This window comes from Esox lucius, chromosome 22 (assembly GCF_011004845.1).
Source record: "Esox lucius isolate fEsoLuc1 chromosome 22, fEsoLuc1.pri, whole genome shotgun sequence".
NCBI lineage: Eukaryota > Metazoa > Chordata > Actinopteri > Esociformes > Esocidae > Esox > Esox lucius.
This window is the reverse complement of record NC_047590.1, coordinates 18,989,955-19,006,875: the sequence shown is the minus strand read 5'-3', so window position 1 is coordinate 19,006,875 and position 16,921 is coordinate 18,989,955. Positions and strand designations below refer to the sequence as shown.

At 39.2% G+C, this 16,921-nt stretch overlaps 2 protein-coding genes across 2 annotated transcripts in view; both read left to right on the top strand.

Annotated features, from left to right (window-relative positions):
* Positions 1–16,921, top strand: part of LOC106024153 (OX-2 membrane glycoprotein-like) — a 100,567-nt gene that overhangs the window by 70,573 nt on the left and 13,073 nt on the right. The window lies entirely within an intron of this gene.
* Positions 2,633–6,391, top strand: LOC105009893 (OX-2 membrane glycoprotein). Its single transcript, XM_010869307.4, has 9 exons — positions 2,633–2,717; positions 4,268–4,606; positions 4,725–5,030; positions 5,209–5,256; positions 5,362–5,449; positions 5,567–5,662; positions 5,770–5,817; positions 6,005–6,019; positions 6,116–6,391. The coding sequence occupies exons 1-9, from the start codon at positions 2,663–2,665 to the stop codon at positions 6,129–6,131; spliced, it is 1,011 nt and encodes a 336-aa protein (XP_010867609.2). The 5' UTR covers positions 2,633–2,662; the 3' UTR covers positions 6,132–6,391.

Genomic DNA, 16,921 nt, shown 5'->3' with positions numbered 1-16,921 from the left:
TGGGGCATCAATGATCATGAGGAAGGTGAGGGATCAGCCCAGAACTACATGGCAGGACCTGGTCAATGACCTGAAGAGAGCTGGGACCACACAACAACTACCCTCCCTCAACAACTACCACCCAACATCCAACCTCCCATTTCTGCCTAAAACCCTGGAACGCATAGTGGCAACTCAACTACAAACCCATCTTCATGCTAATAACCAATTAGATCCCCTCCAATCTGGCTTTCGCCCCCTCCACAGCACTGAAACTGCTCTCCTCCAAGTCCTAAACGACCTCCTCACCTCTGCTGACGCCGGTTCCCTCAACATCCTCATCCTCCTTGACCTGACTGCAGCCTTTGATACCGTGAGCCATAACATCCTACTCACCAGACTCAAAGACCTCGATATCGAAGGTACTGAGCTCAGGTCAAGGAGGATGAGGATGTTGAGGGTACCAGTGTCAGCAGAGGTGAGGAGGTCGTTTAGGACTTTGAGGAGAGCGGTTTCATCTTCCTCAAACTCAACAGCAACAAAACAGAATTTCTCCTCATAGGCACCAAATCCACACTCAGCAAAACCAATAACCCCACTCTCACCATCGACGGCACCATTGACTCCCCATCTCCCCAGGCCCGCAACCTTGGCGTTATCTTTGATTCAACCCTCTCCCTTGAGCCTCACATCCGTCAAGTCATTAAAACTTCCTTCTTTCACCTCTGCAACATCGCCAAAATCAGACCCTCTCTCACACCCCCCGCTGCTGAAAGACTCATTCACGCCTTCATCTCCTCCCGACTGGACTACTGCAACTCACTTCTCCTCGGCATCAGCTCTACCAACATCAACCGACTCCAATTGGACCAAAACGCAGCAGCCCGACTCATCACCCGCTCCTAATCCTGGCACCACATCATTCCAGTCCTAAAACAACTCCACTGGCTTCCTATCTCCCACCGGATCATCTACAAAATCCTGGTCCTCACCTACAAAGCCCTCCACCATCTGGCCACCTGTGATGGCAATTTCTAAAATCCAAATAGTTCTATGAAAATGGTAGGTAAGACAGGAGAAATCAATTGCGCAATAAACGGTTTTAATCTTGCTTGCAAGGAGAAAGTATACAGGTTACAAAGTAACGGTGGATAGTTTCTAAATAAAAACATCATTTCGACAGTATTTATTACATAGGAAAAAGGGGTGTGGTAAGATGCTGCCATCTGTTTCATGTCAATCAAACACCTTTCCCTTTGTTCTATCACACACGTCAAATGCTATCTTCCCCCACCTTATCCTTCCTGCAATAATGTCTACTGTAGTGTTTACCCAAAGGTTCACACCAAGGACAGCTCTCCTTCCCGCCATAAATACCTTCTTCAACTTAAAGAGTTCTTACAGTATCTGGACAGACAATAGATGCCCTGGTGAGTTCAAACAGATAAGGAGATAAAGAGTAACCCTTTCATCAGCTGACACCAGTCAATGATGCCCCCCTAAGCAAATGCCAGAACCCCCACATTCATCTATCTATCTAAACAGAGGGACTTAGTCCTTTAATCAGTAAAAAATACACTGTATTAAGAAATTTCCACAACACACCTCATACCTCACTGACCTCCTCTCCCCGTACCAACCCTCACGGTCCCTCAGATCCTCCTCTGCTGGTCTCCTCTCCATCCATAAATCCAACCTCCGCATCTTCCAGTCCCACTTCAAGACCCATCTCTTCACCTCTGCCTATCTGTAGCCCCACGCTTCCGTCCCTTCTCATCTGTCTGAATCTTGTCTTGTTTTGTTTTGTTTTTATAATCTACCTGCCCTGTAAAGCGACGTTACTATATAAATAAAATGTATTATTATTATACAATGTGGTTTTCTGGATTTTTGTTTTAGATTCCGTCACTCACAGTTGAAGAGTACCTATGATAAAAAATGACAGACTTCTACATGCTTTGTAAGTGGGAAAACCTGCAAAATCGGCAGTGTATCAAATACTTGTTCTCCCCACTGTACATCATGCATCGATGACCATGCAGATTTATGTACTTTGTCTGTGTGTGTGTGAACTACATATTAATATATTCAGAAAGTGTGATAATTATGCATTAATATAAAAAAAGATCACATGTACCTGTGACAATTGAAGATGTCCATTATCAGACTTTGCAAGGCAGTGTCAGAGTAGTACAAGGGAGTAGTGCGACAAGGACCTGAGAGACCTGGGGGGGGGGGGTTAGTAATGGGTCAGAGTTCAGTAATAAGAAAATCTGAATAGATCTGCCTGTATGAACACAGCCCTGATACTAGTGACCCTTGACCCAACATGTAGTTCTCTCTGGTGTACAACAGTAATGACATGATCTCCAGCAGAGAAAAATGAAGTGCATGTGGACGTGTAAAGACTACTTATTGGTGTCAAATTTAAAACAGTAATTCAATGGGAAGCCAGAGGAGGTGGTGCCAGGATGCAGGATGGCAGGTTTAGACCGGTTTTGACACTATCATGTTTAACAACCATGTAAACAGTCTCACTAGCTTAGTTCACATACCTTTGTTAGGAACCATTTCTGATTGGTTCATTCAAAATCATGTGGCTTGTACAGGTAAAGAGAGGGAACATTACAACGCCTATCAACCATAACCATGTGGCTTGTACAGGTAAAGAGAGAAATTCACCATGGTTCCAGCTTACTGCAACTGCCTGTTCAATCTGCTAATAATAATTTCTAAAGGTGAGCTAATCAGTATTTATTCGTAATATACTTAATTTGTCTGCATTTTTATTTGCACATCATTGCTGATATTGGTGATTGTTAGATATGATATGTTTTGCTTTCACAAATATTCAAACCGGCTTATTTTACTGCATTTATAAGTACATAAGAGATATAGTAAAGTATATGTACAGCCTATGTGTAGCTTATAGCTAAAATATTAATGCTGTAGTGAAACATGTACAGTTATAGGCTAGAGAATTGCAGTAGTGTTGTGAAATGCATGTACATATAAACTCTATAGATGACTGTGATTTGATCAGTGAACGAAGTAGGAGGAAGGAAGGCTTTTCTCCTACTATTAACAGATGCCCACATTCTGTAGTTTCTTGAACTATTCAACACATACTGAACAAGGCGGTTTACACGGCCCTTGTTTATCAATGTTGTGTATGAACAGAAGTGTTCATTAACCATGCGTGCCATCATTTCTAAGCAAAGTGTGAGACTTATCAATTTGTCCGTATACTTGAGAATGTGTGTAATTTAAGCACACCTTTTACCAAATCTTGCATTGCTGGAGGACCTGGCACAACTTGCATTACACAAGGAGCATGTTTTAAATTAGCATGCAGATTTATTTTGCTGAGAGCATCACTTGTCTTATTAGTAGATTCTCTGTAGAATCACTCTGCCCTCCTCCTGTTCCACCTATATCTCTTTTGTGGATCAATATTTTTGATTTGCATATGTATTAAAATTAAACCATTTCATTAACTGTTCTGCATTCTGGTGAGGCACAACTTACCACAGCTCTAACCTGCTCATAAAAAATATTTTTTTCTTATCTGTCAAGCCATTGCTGAGGGCTCCAAAAAGTTTCAAAAGTTATTTCTGTTTCTGAATAATTTTTTCTGTCTTCTTTCATTTCTCCATGTGGGCAGACAGACATTGGTGACATTTCTTGCAGCTTTAAAGGGAAGGTTTGTGACCATAAATGGTCATTTAGACTTCATGTGCACTAGCACCATGTTTTAGAAAGTGTCTGATTCATCAAGGCAAAATACTGTGTAAATCAAGCATATGAGCAATTGATAAATAGGTCTACCAATTCTTTTGTACTTGCTAACAAATCTAAATTATTCTTCATCCAAGTTTATTTAGAAGCTTTTCTACACAACATTGATGAATGAGGGCACTGGTTCCTTAATTCCTTCCTTTTGAACTCCCTCTTCTGACCATACTTAGAACTACACCAATATGTCAAGGACAATTAATTGTATCTTAAAATTCATACAGTTCCGTTTCTCGTAAGATAGTTTGTATCATAGTAAGGAATATCTTACTGCAGTGATTCAATTCCAAAATATGACAGTATGACAGTCCCACAGTGAAATAACACGCTCTGTTTGAATTGTTCTGTGAATATGGACTGTCCACCCAGCCCATAACAACCTGCAACACATTGACCCATGTCTCCGACTTCTATACCGACACTGGGGGTTCTGGACTGATCCCAGAGTGTCTTTTCATCCTAAAATCACACCTGTGTCACTGTCTTCATGCAGGTCTCTCTCAGCTGGTAGAAACACAGCAGGTCATCATAGTAACCCTGGGAGAAGATGCTCACTTCAGCTGCAGACTCATGGAACCCAGAGACGTCCTGCAAGTCACCTGGCAAAAAGAGACACAAGGAGGGACTGAAAATGTGGCCTCCTACCACAAACGTTTTGGTACAAAAGTAAATCCAACTTTCAATAGGAATGTTGAGTTTCTAAATGTTGGACTGCAGAACTGCTCTATGTTCCTCAGAGGAGTATCAAGAGAAGATGAGAGCTGCTACAAGTGTCTGTTTACTACTTACCATGATGGATCTATCAGCGGAAGGACCTGCCTCCAAATTAATGGTAAAATATAAGTGTTAATTTAAGACAGGAAGTTTCCTTTAAACTTGTTTAAGATGTCCAGTGTTATGCATCTATTGCTGATTTGTGCTCACTGTGAATCATGATTTCTGTTCTACAGAGCTGTATGGACCCACACTCCAAGTGACACCAACCAATGACAGTCATCTTCTCTTCTCTGGGTTAACTTTCTCCTGCTCTGCCACGGGACGACCTGCTCCAATAGTGGCCTGGAATGAAAAGCCATTGGCTTTGGAAAACTCTACTACACTCAACATCACCCATCCCAATGGAACTGTTACTGTCACCATAACATCCACACTGGCAGTTCCCAGTCTACCTGACAATGACACCATGGTTAGGTGTTTGGTGTCATCCGGCTACATCATCAAGGAGGGTTCTGTAAATATTCCAAACCTCTATGCTGGTGAGAAAGTTTATTCAATCAATAAATACATTTTAACATCACCAGTGGTTACAAAGTGACAACCAGCCTAAAACCCTAAAGAGCAAGCAATAACAGGGTAGATTCACGTTGTTGATTAATTAATAAAAATCTGGAAATATTCATGCTGATGTATTTTATTTCTCTTTTTGTGATCCAGGTCCATCTTCACCTCCAGTCTCCAATAATGGTTGGCTAAGGGGTCATGGTGTGTAGTTATTACAGGAATCTCATGTCTATACTGGACATTTGCTTTCAACCTTTTATCTGTGAATTGTACTGGTCTCATCTTGTCATCTTTTTCTATTTACAGAGTCAGTGTTTGTAGTAATAGGTTTAGTGGTTCTCATTGCTTTAATCTGCACAGTTTGGCCACTGTGTAATAAAAGTCAAAGGAACAGGTATGTTCTATCCTAGATGTCAGAATAAAAAAATACAACCACTGCATTCAGTTGCTATGAGGAGTGTTACAAATGTTACTGTTTCAAGTGACTTTGTTTGTCTTGTTTCATGTACAGAAAAGAAAGACCACAGCAAGAGGATGCTGAAATCAGAGAGACTCTAAAAATGACACCAGTCAAACACCAAGAAAATTCTTCATTTAGGACTCCACAGTGTGTATACTATAAAGACAACATTGAATAGTTGTGCTAGTTAGAATTGTTTGTTAATAAAAAAAAGTGTTTTAATTGTTTTTGTTTTGCTTATGAATTTCTTGCAGACATTTTGTGGAGGAAGGAGAGAGAAGCAATGAGGATCCACCAGTCAGGTAAGAAAACCAAAAGCTGTATTTCTACCCATAATTATTGTTATTCATTATTTTCTTTAATTGACCAAGAAGTGAGTTTTGTTTTTTTACATACATTTGTCATTTTCTTTACCACACCCTCAAACACGTTCTGATATGTTACTAAATAACTATTAAACTTTATTTTAAACATTTACTCCCCTCACAGTGTAACATGTAAAAGGTGAGTGGAAATCCAATCCCAGTTTTCTTAAATAATTAATTTGAGTTCAATAACTGATTTACAATTGCATTTAATCTTTACATTTCTCCTTCTTAGGAAGCTATTTGCATGACAAGACTATTCCATCAATATCATTTCATTCATCCCTTCTCGCTTCATCTAAATATTAATCCCTTTTACTAGAAAATGGTACTTGCTACGTCCATGTAAACTGTATATATATATATAGCGAGCCTATTGTAGAAGAGAAGTTACTGAATGGGACCGAGAGATGTTTCCTGGACGGTGGACCTACATTTGAGAAGTGGACAAGTGCTGCATGGTTGGCTATTCTGGTTGAGATATCTCTTTATGATGGCCAACAATAACAGATTTTGTACAGTGTTTGAATTATTTATTTGTAAAAATATTATATTATTATTAAATATTCATCTGTCTTTAGTGTTTGTGTTGGTGTGGCCCAGGATCATAAACTGCAACATGAGAGTTTCTAGTGTGGAGGATTCTGTGGTCTTTCCCCCTGTAGTGAATATAGTACATGATTATGCTTGACCTCATGGCCTTGTACTTATTATCAAATGGTCAGGAAAAGATGGTAAAACGGTTCAATCAAATAGAAGCTATGCTTAGGGATCAAGAGTTTGGGGCAAAGCAGAAAGTCGATTTTGTCATTGTGGCCCTGGAAGGCAAGCCAAAGAGAAATAATGCTGCTAGACTCCAAACAAAAGGGAGCCTATGATGCAAATAGTGAAAACATTTCACATTGGCATATATCATAGTTTACTTACACTGTTATGTTCTAGGCTCCTTGAAAGTGTAGAAAATGGATGTGTAGAGCGCTATGAAATTTCAGCGAATTGTTCCTTCAGTGGCAAGACAGTGAGTCAGAATGGTCATCCCAGAATGAATTAAAAGCTACTGGTCTTGGGCCTAAAAGAAGAGAATTGTAGGAGAAAACAGAAGTGGATGTACCCTCGAAATACCAAGTAAAAGTTTGTGAGTTGTCTAAATCTTGTAAAAAGTTTGTCCTCGTGGAAAGTGATAGTGATGAAGAAGAATTGCATTTGGCTAGAACACTGTCCTTTGGTCATAAATGGAAGAATTGCCATTAGTTTTCAAAAAGTTAACCTTTACCCTGTCCTAACACCTCACCAGCATTGATCTGGTGACCTTATAACTGACTGATCTCTGTCAGGTTCATCGAAAAAAGGAACTGATACTTCCCCTGCAGATTGAAAGGGATGATGAACATTGAAAGATGTTCAGACATTGCAATTCTCCCCTGAGTCTAAGAAACCAGGCTTTACTTTAAAAGGAAAGGGCTTGTCTCCAGACCAACAACAGAAACTAGACCACCTCCAATGCTGCTGGATGGGAGATTTATGGAGCCAATGAGGAGGATTTTGGGAAGACCAGTGTGGTGCAGGGTCAGATACCAAACAGCACCCCCACCCTCAGGCCAATGCCTCCCTCTTATGTGAACCTAGAATGCATCTTCAAGATATGATTGACAGTAGTCTGTTCTACTATATCATCCTTAACTTACATTTTGATGATCCACATTTTTAAGACCATCTTTGAAGTCCCTGGTTGATACCCTTATTTAGTAACCAGTGAACACAGCTCTCCTTGTTTGTATATGAATATTCCCAAAACAAGCACTATGCTACCAGAACAGCATTTCCCCTGATTTATGCCCCTATATTAGTCCCGTAAACTAAAGATGGCAATAGCTTTTGCATATACAAAATCTTTGCCATGCTTCTTGTAAGCATTAATTGAATGCTTTAAATGTGTATTTTAAATTGAAAAGTATGTCCTTTTTGAAACTATATAAATGGAAACCATTGGCTTCAAAAAATGTTGTTGTTATAACTCAAACAGTCCAATAAAAGGTGGTGATGACATGGCTTGTCCTGATCTGAGAATTTACCCAGAATACAATGAGTACATTTGGGGAAAATATCTTACATAGCAATTTTAATGCAAACAGACTTGGAGCACAACAATTTTAAAGTGAAATGGTGAGTGAATGAGTCTTCATTGACCTGGACAGTGAAAATCTATGTATGTGCAATATTTATTCTCATCTTTGAGAGGACGAAGATTAGTACTTTCAAAAACAACTAAGATATGTGAAAACATTCTCCAAAAAAGGACATGTTAAAACTGAAAGAACAAAAAAAGGATCATACAGTATCTCACAAAAGTGAGTACACCCCTAAGTGAAAATGTCCAAATTGGGCCCAAAGTGTCAATATACGGGGCTCGTAACGGGAGGTCGACCTATTCCTGACTCGGCTGGCCAGGGTCTGCAAGGGGGTGTCCGTCCAGCAGCCCTCTCCAGGCCCTGCTCCCAAAAAGAATTTTGACCGCTGCACCTTTTTCTTTCCGTTCCAAAAAAGTTGAAAAGGAAAGTTTTGAGTGAGGAACAAAATTAAGAGACCACTGCAAATTGAACGCCTCTGATCCTCACTCAAAACCTTTCTTTTCAACTTTTTTGGAAAGGAAAGAAATAGGTGCAGTGGTATCTTAAATTTTTCCAGAGCTGTATGCCTGCCACTGAGAGGAAAGAAAATAAATACATTATAAAAATGAAATATGATATGTGCCCTTGAGCATCGCATTCTATAGCGATAGGGATTACAGTTATGATCCAGTTCCAAAAGCAGCTAGCAGCAAAGTTTTGTTACTGCAGGTATGTTTTGTTGTAGTGTAATAACAAGGTTCTGTTCATCATATACATCAGGCCCGGCCCCAGGAAAGAAACTGAGGGGGCTAATCTGTTTTCTGGCTATTTTTCCATTGAGTTTTCAAAACTTAAACTGGAGGGGCAGAAAATACAACTGAGGGAGCTATGCACCCTCATGGCGCCGGGTTCTGTTGTACATAAAACGTTTTTGGGAGAATAGTATTAAATAATTATATTACCGGCCTGTCTTTTATTTGGGAAATCAGATAACAAGACATTAGCGATGGGGTTGTGGTGGTGGTGGGCGATATTAGTATTATATAACAGTGTTATAACAGGCGGGTCATGTTTGATGTTTAATAAAGGGGTCTTAGGGTTCTGGAATATTAAATTCCCAGGCAATATATAAGTGTAATGTCAGCAGCAAGGGCTTTAACAAAATGGAACCAGGGTTGAGCAATGCTATAACCCCTGCCGCATTTTATGTTCTGAGAAATGCTACAACAGATGTCCAACCAGTGGGTGTTAACCTTCCATGTTTTTCAATGTGCGTGTAACATGGTGTTTTTCCACAAACATAGAATTACGTGTGGGAAATATGCTTTTTGTATAAGATATAAAGAAGGGGTCGGGACTTACGATTTTGGAGAGTTTCAGCCCATTTCTCATTTTTACAAGAGATAGGCCTTCAGATCAGATCTGCCCATAGTAATGGTTGCTAAATAACAAACTGTAGTATATGCAGGTTGAAAATCATCCTGTGTTTCACACAAGGTTTGTAGTCCAACAAAGCACTATAGCAAACAAACATCACACGAGAAATGCTATTATTTTGAAGGAACAAACAATGCCTGGGCCGACCACACATTATGACTAGGTTGATTGTATCGTGGTTGGGTTTAAAATATTGTTACAAATAAAAACAATGAATTTGGTACATGTGTATGTATGAGCAATGGTGAATTTTGTAATAAAAATGGTTGTTTTAATTCAGCATTAACGTTTAAGTTGCATTATATGGCAAAACGTTAAAAAGTTACCCGGAAGGTAGAATATAAATTTGCATGAACAACGGAGATTCGTTGACAGGTCAAGATATGTTATTTCAGGTAAACAAAACTTTTGTAAAGGAGTCTTATGAAATTGTACAGCGGGGATCAACACAAGATTGTTTTCTTCACATTGGTAGAAATGTTTAACAGGCAACGATGGTTACAAACTGTAGTATTTGTGAGTTTGAGAATACCTGTCTGTGTTAGTGTGGGCGGATGCTGGGACTTCCGTGTACGATGTGCTGCATTCTCGTAATGACTTGAAGTAAAATATTTTTTGTTTCCTACTTACAAAGCATGTAGAGGTCTGTAATTGTTATCATAGGTACACTTCAATTGTGAGAGATGGAATCTAAAACAAAAATCCAGAAGATCACATTGTATGATTTTTAAATAATTAATTAGCATTTTATTGCATGACATAAGTATTTGATCACCTACCAACCAGTAAGAATTCCGGCTCTCACAGACCTGTTAGTTCTTCTTTAAGAAGCCCTCCTGTTCTTCACTCATTACCTGTATTAACTGCACCTGTTTGAACTCGTTACCTGTATAAAAGACACCTGCCCACACACTCAATCAAACAGACTCCAACCTCTCCACAATGGCCAAGACCAGAGAGCTGTGTAAGGACATCAGGGATAAAATTATAGACCTGCACAAGGCTGGGATGGGCTACAGGACAATAGGCAAACAGCTTGGTGAGAAGACAACAACCGTTCAAGATGACAGTCAATCTCCCTCGGTCTGGGGCTCCATGCAAGATCTCACCTCGTGGGGCATCAATGATCATGAGGAAGGTGAGGGATCAGCCCAGAACTATATGGAAGGACCTGGTCAATGACCTGAAGAGAGCTGGGACCACAGTCTCAAAGAAAACCATTAGTAACACACTACGCCATCATGGATTAAAATCCTGCAGCGCACACAAAGTCCCACTGCTCAAGCCAGCGCATGTCCAGGCCCGTCTGAAGTTTGTCAATGACCATCTGGATGATCCCGAGGAGGAATGGGAGAAGTTCATGTGGTCTGATGAGACAAAAATAGAGCTTTTTCGTCTAAACTCCACTCGCCTTGTTTGGAGGAAGAAGAAGGATGATTACAACCCCAAAAACACTATCCCAACCGTGAAGCATGGTTGGGGATGCTTTTCTGCAAAGGGGACAGGATGACTTCACCGTATTGAGGGGAGGATGAATGGGGCCATGTTTCGCGAGATCTTGGCCAACAACCTTCTTCCCTCAGTAAGAGCATTGAAGATGGGTCGTGGCTGGGTCTTCCAGCATGACCACGACCCGAAACACACAGCCAGGGCAACTAAGGAGTGGCTCTGTAAGAAGCATCTCAAGGTCCTGGAGTGGCCTAGCCAGTCCCCAGACCTGAACCCAATAGAAAATCTTTGGAGGGAGCTGAAAGTCTGTATTGCCCAGCGACAACCCTGAAACCTGAAGGATCTGGAGAAGGTCTGTATGGAGGAGTGGGCCAAAATCCCTGCTGCAGTGTGTCCAAACCTGGTCAAGATCTACAGGAAACGTATTATCTCTGTAATCGGAAGTGTATCAAATACTTGTTCTCCCCACTGTATATAGCTAATCTAGGCTATTTATGTTGTAATATTTCTAATATTTCCATAATTGTTGTTGCGCAGGAGAGTTTTTCTTTGAAACCAAATGTGCTTTATCTACATTTTAATCTGCATTTTGAGTGGGGAAGGTCATGTTTTGTTCCCCAAAGCTCAGGGAGGGTGATATGAAAACATATTTTGCTTAGGGGAGGGTCAGCCATTTTCATATTTTCAGGGGGGTTTATCCTCCGGATACCCCATGTCATAAATAACGATCAGTCCCTTATTTAAACGTAAAGGTTGACAATACATTTTGATAATAAAAAATCTTTGCCATATATCATGTAAATCAGTGGCCCCAAACCTTTTTCAGTTACTATACCCCCCAAAAGATTTTGCACTGATTGAAGTCCAATGGGATGGTGGGGCTTTTCCTAACTGTAAATTTATCCAGATTACAATGAGTAAATTTGGGGATAATATCATACTTAGCTATGTGAATGCAAGGAATTCCCGGTGCACAAATGTTTCTTTACTGAAATGGCAAAAGAGCTGAGTCCTCATTGACTAGGACGTGTAAATACAAATATAACTGTTATTTTTTGACCATCGTTTACCTTTTGAGAGATGTGAGATCATTTCTTTAAAAGACAACCATTCTATGTGTTATGTACTCTTACAACCCTCACCTAGCGCAGCATTAAGAGGACTGGCCATGCCTCAATGTCTGAGTCCTCTCTAGGTTTCTTCCTAATTTTGAATTCTACAAGGGAGTTTTTTCTTAGCCACTGAGCATTAACTCTTGTTGCTTGCTATTTAGGGTTTTAGGCTGTGTGTCTGTAACATAACTTTGTGACAACTAGTGTTGTAAAAAGGGATTTATAAAATATATTTGATTGAAATTTGATGTGCTTAACACAAACAATAATTTGGGACCCTATATGTTGAGTTTGTCCACACCACAGTGTGGATTATTGTTTGTGTTAAGCAGTTCTTGGTTGGTGTCAATACTTTTGTTGGTTTCTGTTCCGGTCTGTTAGTTTGATTCACAAGACCATTATAAGAAATGTCCTTCAACTCTGCACCTGTGTCCTACGTCCATAACCATGACAGGGTGGATACGATGGGGGATAAATAGATAAGTACATTTCAAATCAGTGTTGAGGAATTTCTTGAACTGATGTATTTCTGGATTCTACAAATGTATAGATAAATGCTGGAGGTGTGGACAGTGTTGTAAATGTGGGAGAGTGTATCATTGGGTCCCCTGACCAGTTTGTTAATCTGCCTGAGCTATCAGTGTAACTATCTGTTCTTTGTTCTTCCGGGTATGTGGCTAGCGGTCTTGAAAGGGTCACTTGCCCCTTGGGGGATGTAGGGGCAATTTGCCCATTTGGGACAGGATAGGTAAACAAACGACGGGGGCAGGAAGGGATAAAGGAACAAATGTTGTCTTTACAGGATGAATATACAGATTCTTACACCCACCCCTTAGAAATATTGATGATTCTCTAGTTACCTCAGAGATCTCACTGACCTTGTATCTGTGTGTATCTCTCTATTTGCAAATAAACTGCTAATTGTGCCAAGATAATGTTTTCTCTGTACCCAGGGACATTGGACTGGGGGCAAAAGGGGTACCTAGTATATAGGGGCCTAATGTGTAGAGGGGCCATCGACATTTTTTTAATCTTGAATACAGTGGGGAGGGCCCCCATCAGATACCGCAGAGCCCTGAATTTTGTGCTACAGCCCCATCTGTACCTACTTCCTAAAGAGTTAGATTACCCCAACAGTATTTCTATGTTAATAATTTTGATTAAATGGTTTTATTTTGGGGAACAGACTAAATTAAGACTTACTAAATTACATTTAGGCTACCTGGGCTACATTCACACTGGCCACCTATTTCCGGTAAATACCTTATACATAAGTGACTAATGTGACTGCTCAAATTATAAGAATATCAGAAATGGTCTGCCTGTTTGAACACATCCCTGATACTTGTGACCATTGACCCAACATTTAGTTATCTTTGATGTACAACAGTGAGGACATGATCTCCAACAGAGAACAATGAAGTGCATGTGGACGTGTAGAGACTTAGTGGTGTCATATTTGTCTCCAAAATAAACATTCTCACCAGAAGAGTTTCTGATTGGTTTATTCAAACCCATGTCAGTTGTACAGTTAAGGGAAATGATTATTCAGACACCTTTCAACCCTGACCATCTGGTAGTAGGTGGACAGGGAAATGCACAACCATTATCACCATGGTTCAAGCATACTGCAACTACCTGTTCAACCTGCTAATGATCATTTCTTAATGTTAGTTAATCAGATAAATTTGTGTATAATAAAAAGCATTTGTCTGCTTTTTTATTGGCATAACATTATTTATACTGTAAATGTTTTCAGTTAAATTTCTTACTTTCACAACTATTCAAACATTCTTATTTCATTGCATTCACAATTCAATTAATGTTAAAGAATAAAATATGTGTATGGAGTAATGTACAGTATATCTGTATGGCATATAGCTAAAATGTGAATGTTGTAGTGAAACTCAACATTTACTCTATAGTGTAAAGAGATTCAATAGTGTTTGAAGAACTTGTATAAACTGTATAGAATATTACGATTTAATCAGTGAACACATTGGGAGGAAGGAGCTGTAGGCTTGTGTCCTCATATTAATTAACAGATGCTCATACATGCTCAACTACTCAACACATACTGAAAAAGGCAGTTTACTGATTCCTTCATTCATCAATTCTGCATTCCTACTCCCTCTTCTGACCAGTAACACCACTAAGTCATGCATACTTTTTTGTATCCAAAAGATCCATAGAAGTGTGTTTCTACTTAAAAATAATAAATAGCAAAATAGTAAGTAAAATGTTAGGGTAGTGATCCAATTTCAAAATATGTCAGTAACACAGTGGAGAAACATTCCATTTCAATTGTCCTGTGAGGCCCCTAATCAGCCCATGATGACGTGAAACACATCAAATTATAACTCACTTCTACATTGACACTGAGGGTTTTGTAGAGAGTGATTTTGTAGAAAGTATTTGAATTATTTATTTGTAAAAACATCTGTCTTTAGTGTTTGTGTTGTTATGGCCCAGGATCCTAAACTGCAACATGAGAGTTTCCAGTGAAGGGGATTCTGTGGTCATTCCACCTTTAGTGAATATAGTTCATGATTAAGCTTTAGCTCATGACTTTGTCCTTTGGTCAGGAAAATATGGTAAAATGGTTCAATGAAAAATAATCTATGCTTTGGGATTGAGGATTTTCGGAAGAGCAGAAAGTAGATTTTGTCATTGTAGCCTGGTCTCCTTCAATTAACAGATCCACACATTCTTTAACTTTGTGTTGATTTACAGTTTTTTACAATCGCTATGACAGTTTTTTCAATATATTTAACAAGTTTCCTAAACTCTTAACACGGCTAGCACAACATCCATCTTTGTAGGCTATACAATTAACACATTTCTTGTTGCTTTGACACAAAATGCATACAGTTAACACAAATTTAAAATGCTTGAACTTCTTTTACACACAAGCTCAACCAAGACCAAAACAATGTAATTTTACAGTCAAATTTACAAATGCTTTCACACTGTATGTCAGATCAGATAACACCATGTTCTAAACCTAACCTTACAGGCTAAAGTCAAGGTAAACAGCTGTTTATATTGTGAATTGAAACACAAATATATTCCCTGTATCTTATTCCATTGCTAATGAGAAACAGCTTATTGAAGTTATGCAAATATATAAATCACAGCTGATTCCCATCTAGGAAGCACACTCAGGTGTTGAGGTTCTTTCAATCGCATGATCATATGTTCTAAAAGAGTACTCTTTGGGCTGATATTGTGTGGAAAAGGAACAATATGGAGCAACACAAAGAAAGAAAGAAAGAAAGAAAGAAAGAAAGAAAGAAAGAAAGAAAGAAAGAAAAAAATGCCTGCACGACGGAGAGGAAGACGAGTACCAGGACAAGGGAGAGGAGTGGGACAAGGACAAGGACAAGGGAGAGGAGTGGGACAAGGACAAGGACAAGGGAGAGGAGTGGGACAAGGACAAGGACAAGGGAGAGGAGTGGGGCAAGGACAAGGGAGAGGAGTGGGGCAAGGACAAGGGAGAGGAGTGGGGCAAGGACAAGGGAGAGGAGTGGGGCAAGGTAGAGGATGAGAACATGTGGCCAAATGCAGAAGACCGGGCATTTTAGATGATTACTTTGTTTTTGTTATTATTTTTCCAGTGCTTTTTATGTTTGTATATCTTGCAGCAATGTCCTTTTACAAATAAAGTCTTTACTGCAGCAATTCTGTCTCTGTCTTTTTTTTTTTCCATAAACTGTACATTTTTTCCATAAACTGTATAAAGCTACTCTAAGATGGTCATTCATTTTTTGTATTGAATTTCTGCAGCAAAAGAAACAAAATGCATGCATTTACTAAACCCAACAAAACAAAAATGTAGAGAGGCATCAAAAGAAACTGCAGTGCAAAACACAATCTATGATCAATACAATATACTGTCTATTGTATAAGGGCAGACCTGATACATAAAATAATGCAGTTTCTGTAATTTCAGCTGATGATAGTGTTTTTTTTGTCATTGTGTTATGATTGACTAAATGTTCCTGTTGGAAGAGAACATGTGTTAGTGTTTTGAATAATTATTTGATTTTGAAACATGTTTGCAGTGTTTTGTTAGACATAGTGTATTGTGTTAGTGTATTATTGTATTATGTAAATTAGTTTTGGAGTTTAGTTTACAATGTGTGATTTTGAGCATGAAATTAAACGTTTTGCCAATTGTGTGTTTTAGGTGTGTTGGTGCGTTAAGAGTTTAGCAAACTTGTTAAATGTATTGAAAAAACTGTCATAGCGATTGTAAAAAACTGTAACGGATTTTTTTATGATTCCTTCATTCCTGCCTTCTGTTTCTGACCATTCTTAGAATTACACAACTATGTCATATTTACTTTATGATACCCTAAAACTGTTTGTGTTTCTCCGTAAGAAAGATAGTTTGCATAATCGAAATATGTTACTACAGTGATCCAATTCCTAAATGTGACAGTATGACAGTACCACAGTGAAATTACATTGATTTGTGCTGTGAGGTTCCCGCCCAGTGCATGACAACCTGCAACGCGTTGACGCATGTCACCCAAAGACGTTCTGCAAGTCACCTGGCAAAAATAGCTTTGCAATTTGTTATACACGTTTGTTTGTTTTATACTAAACTATATCTGAAATAAAAGATAGCAGCACAAATGACATGCCTGATCCTTGAGGGTGGATATTTAGATTACAGTACAAGTAAAGTACAACAAAATGAAGTTAGCATCTAACCAGAAGTGCAAGTAGAGGAGGGCAGGAAATGGACAAGTATTTACAAGTATTAAGTATATTTATATTACAAGTGCAAGGTTTTCCACAATTTTCCCCAGACCTGAACCCAATAGAAAAATCTTTGGAGGGAGCTAAAAGTTCGTAGTGCCCAGTGACAGCCCCGAAACGTGAAGAATCTGGAGAAGGTCTGTATGGAGGTGTGGGCCAAATTCCCTG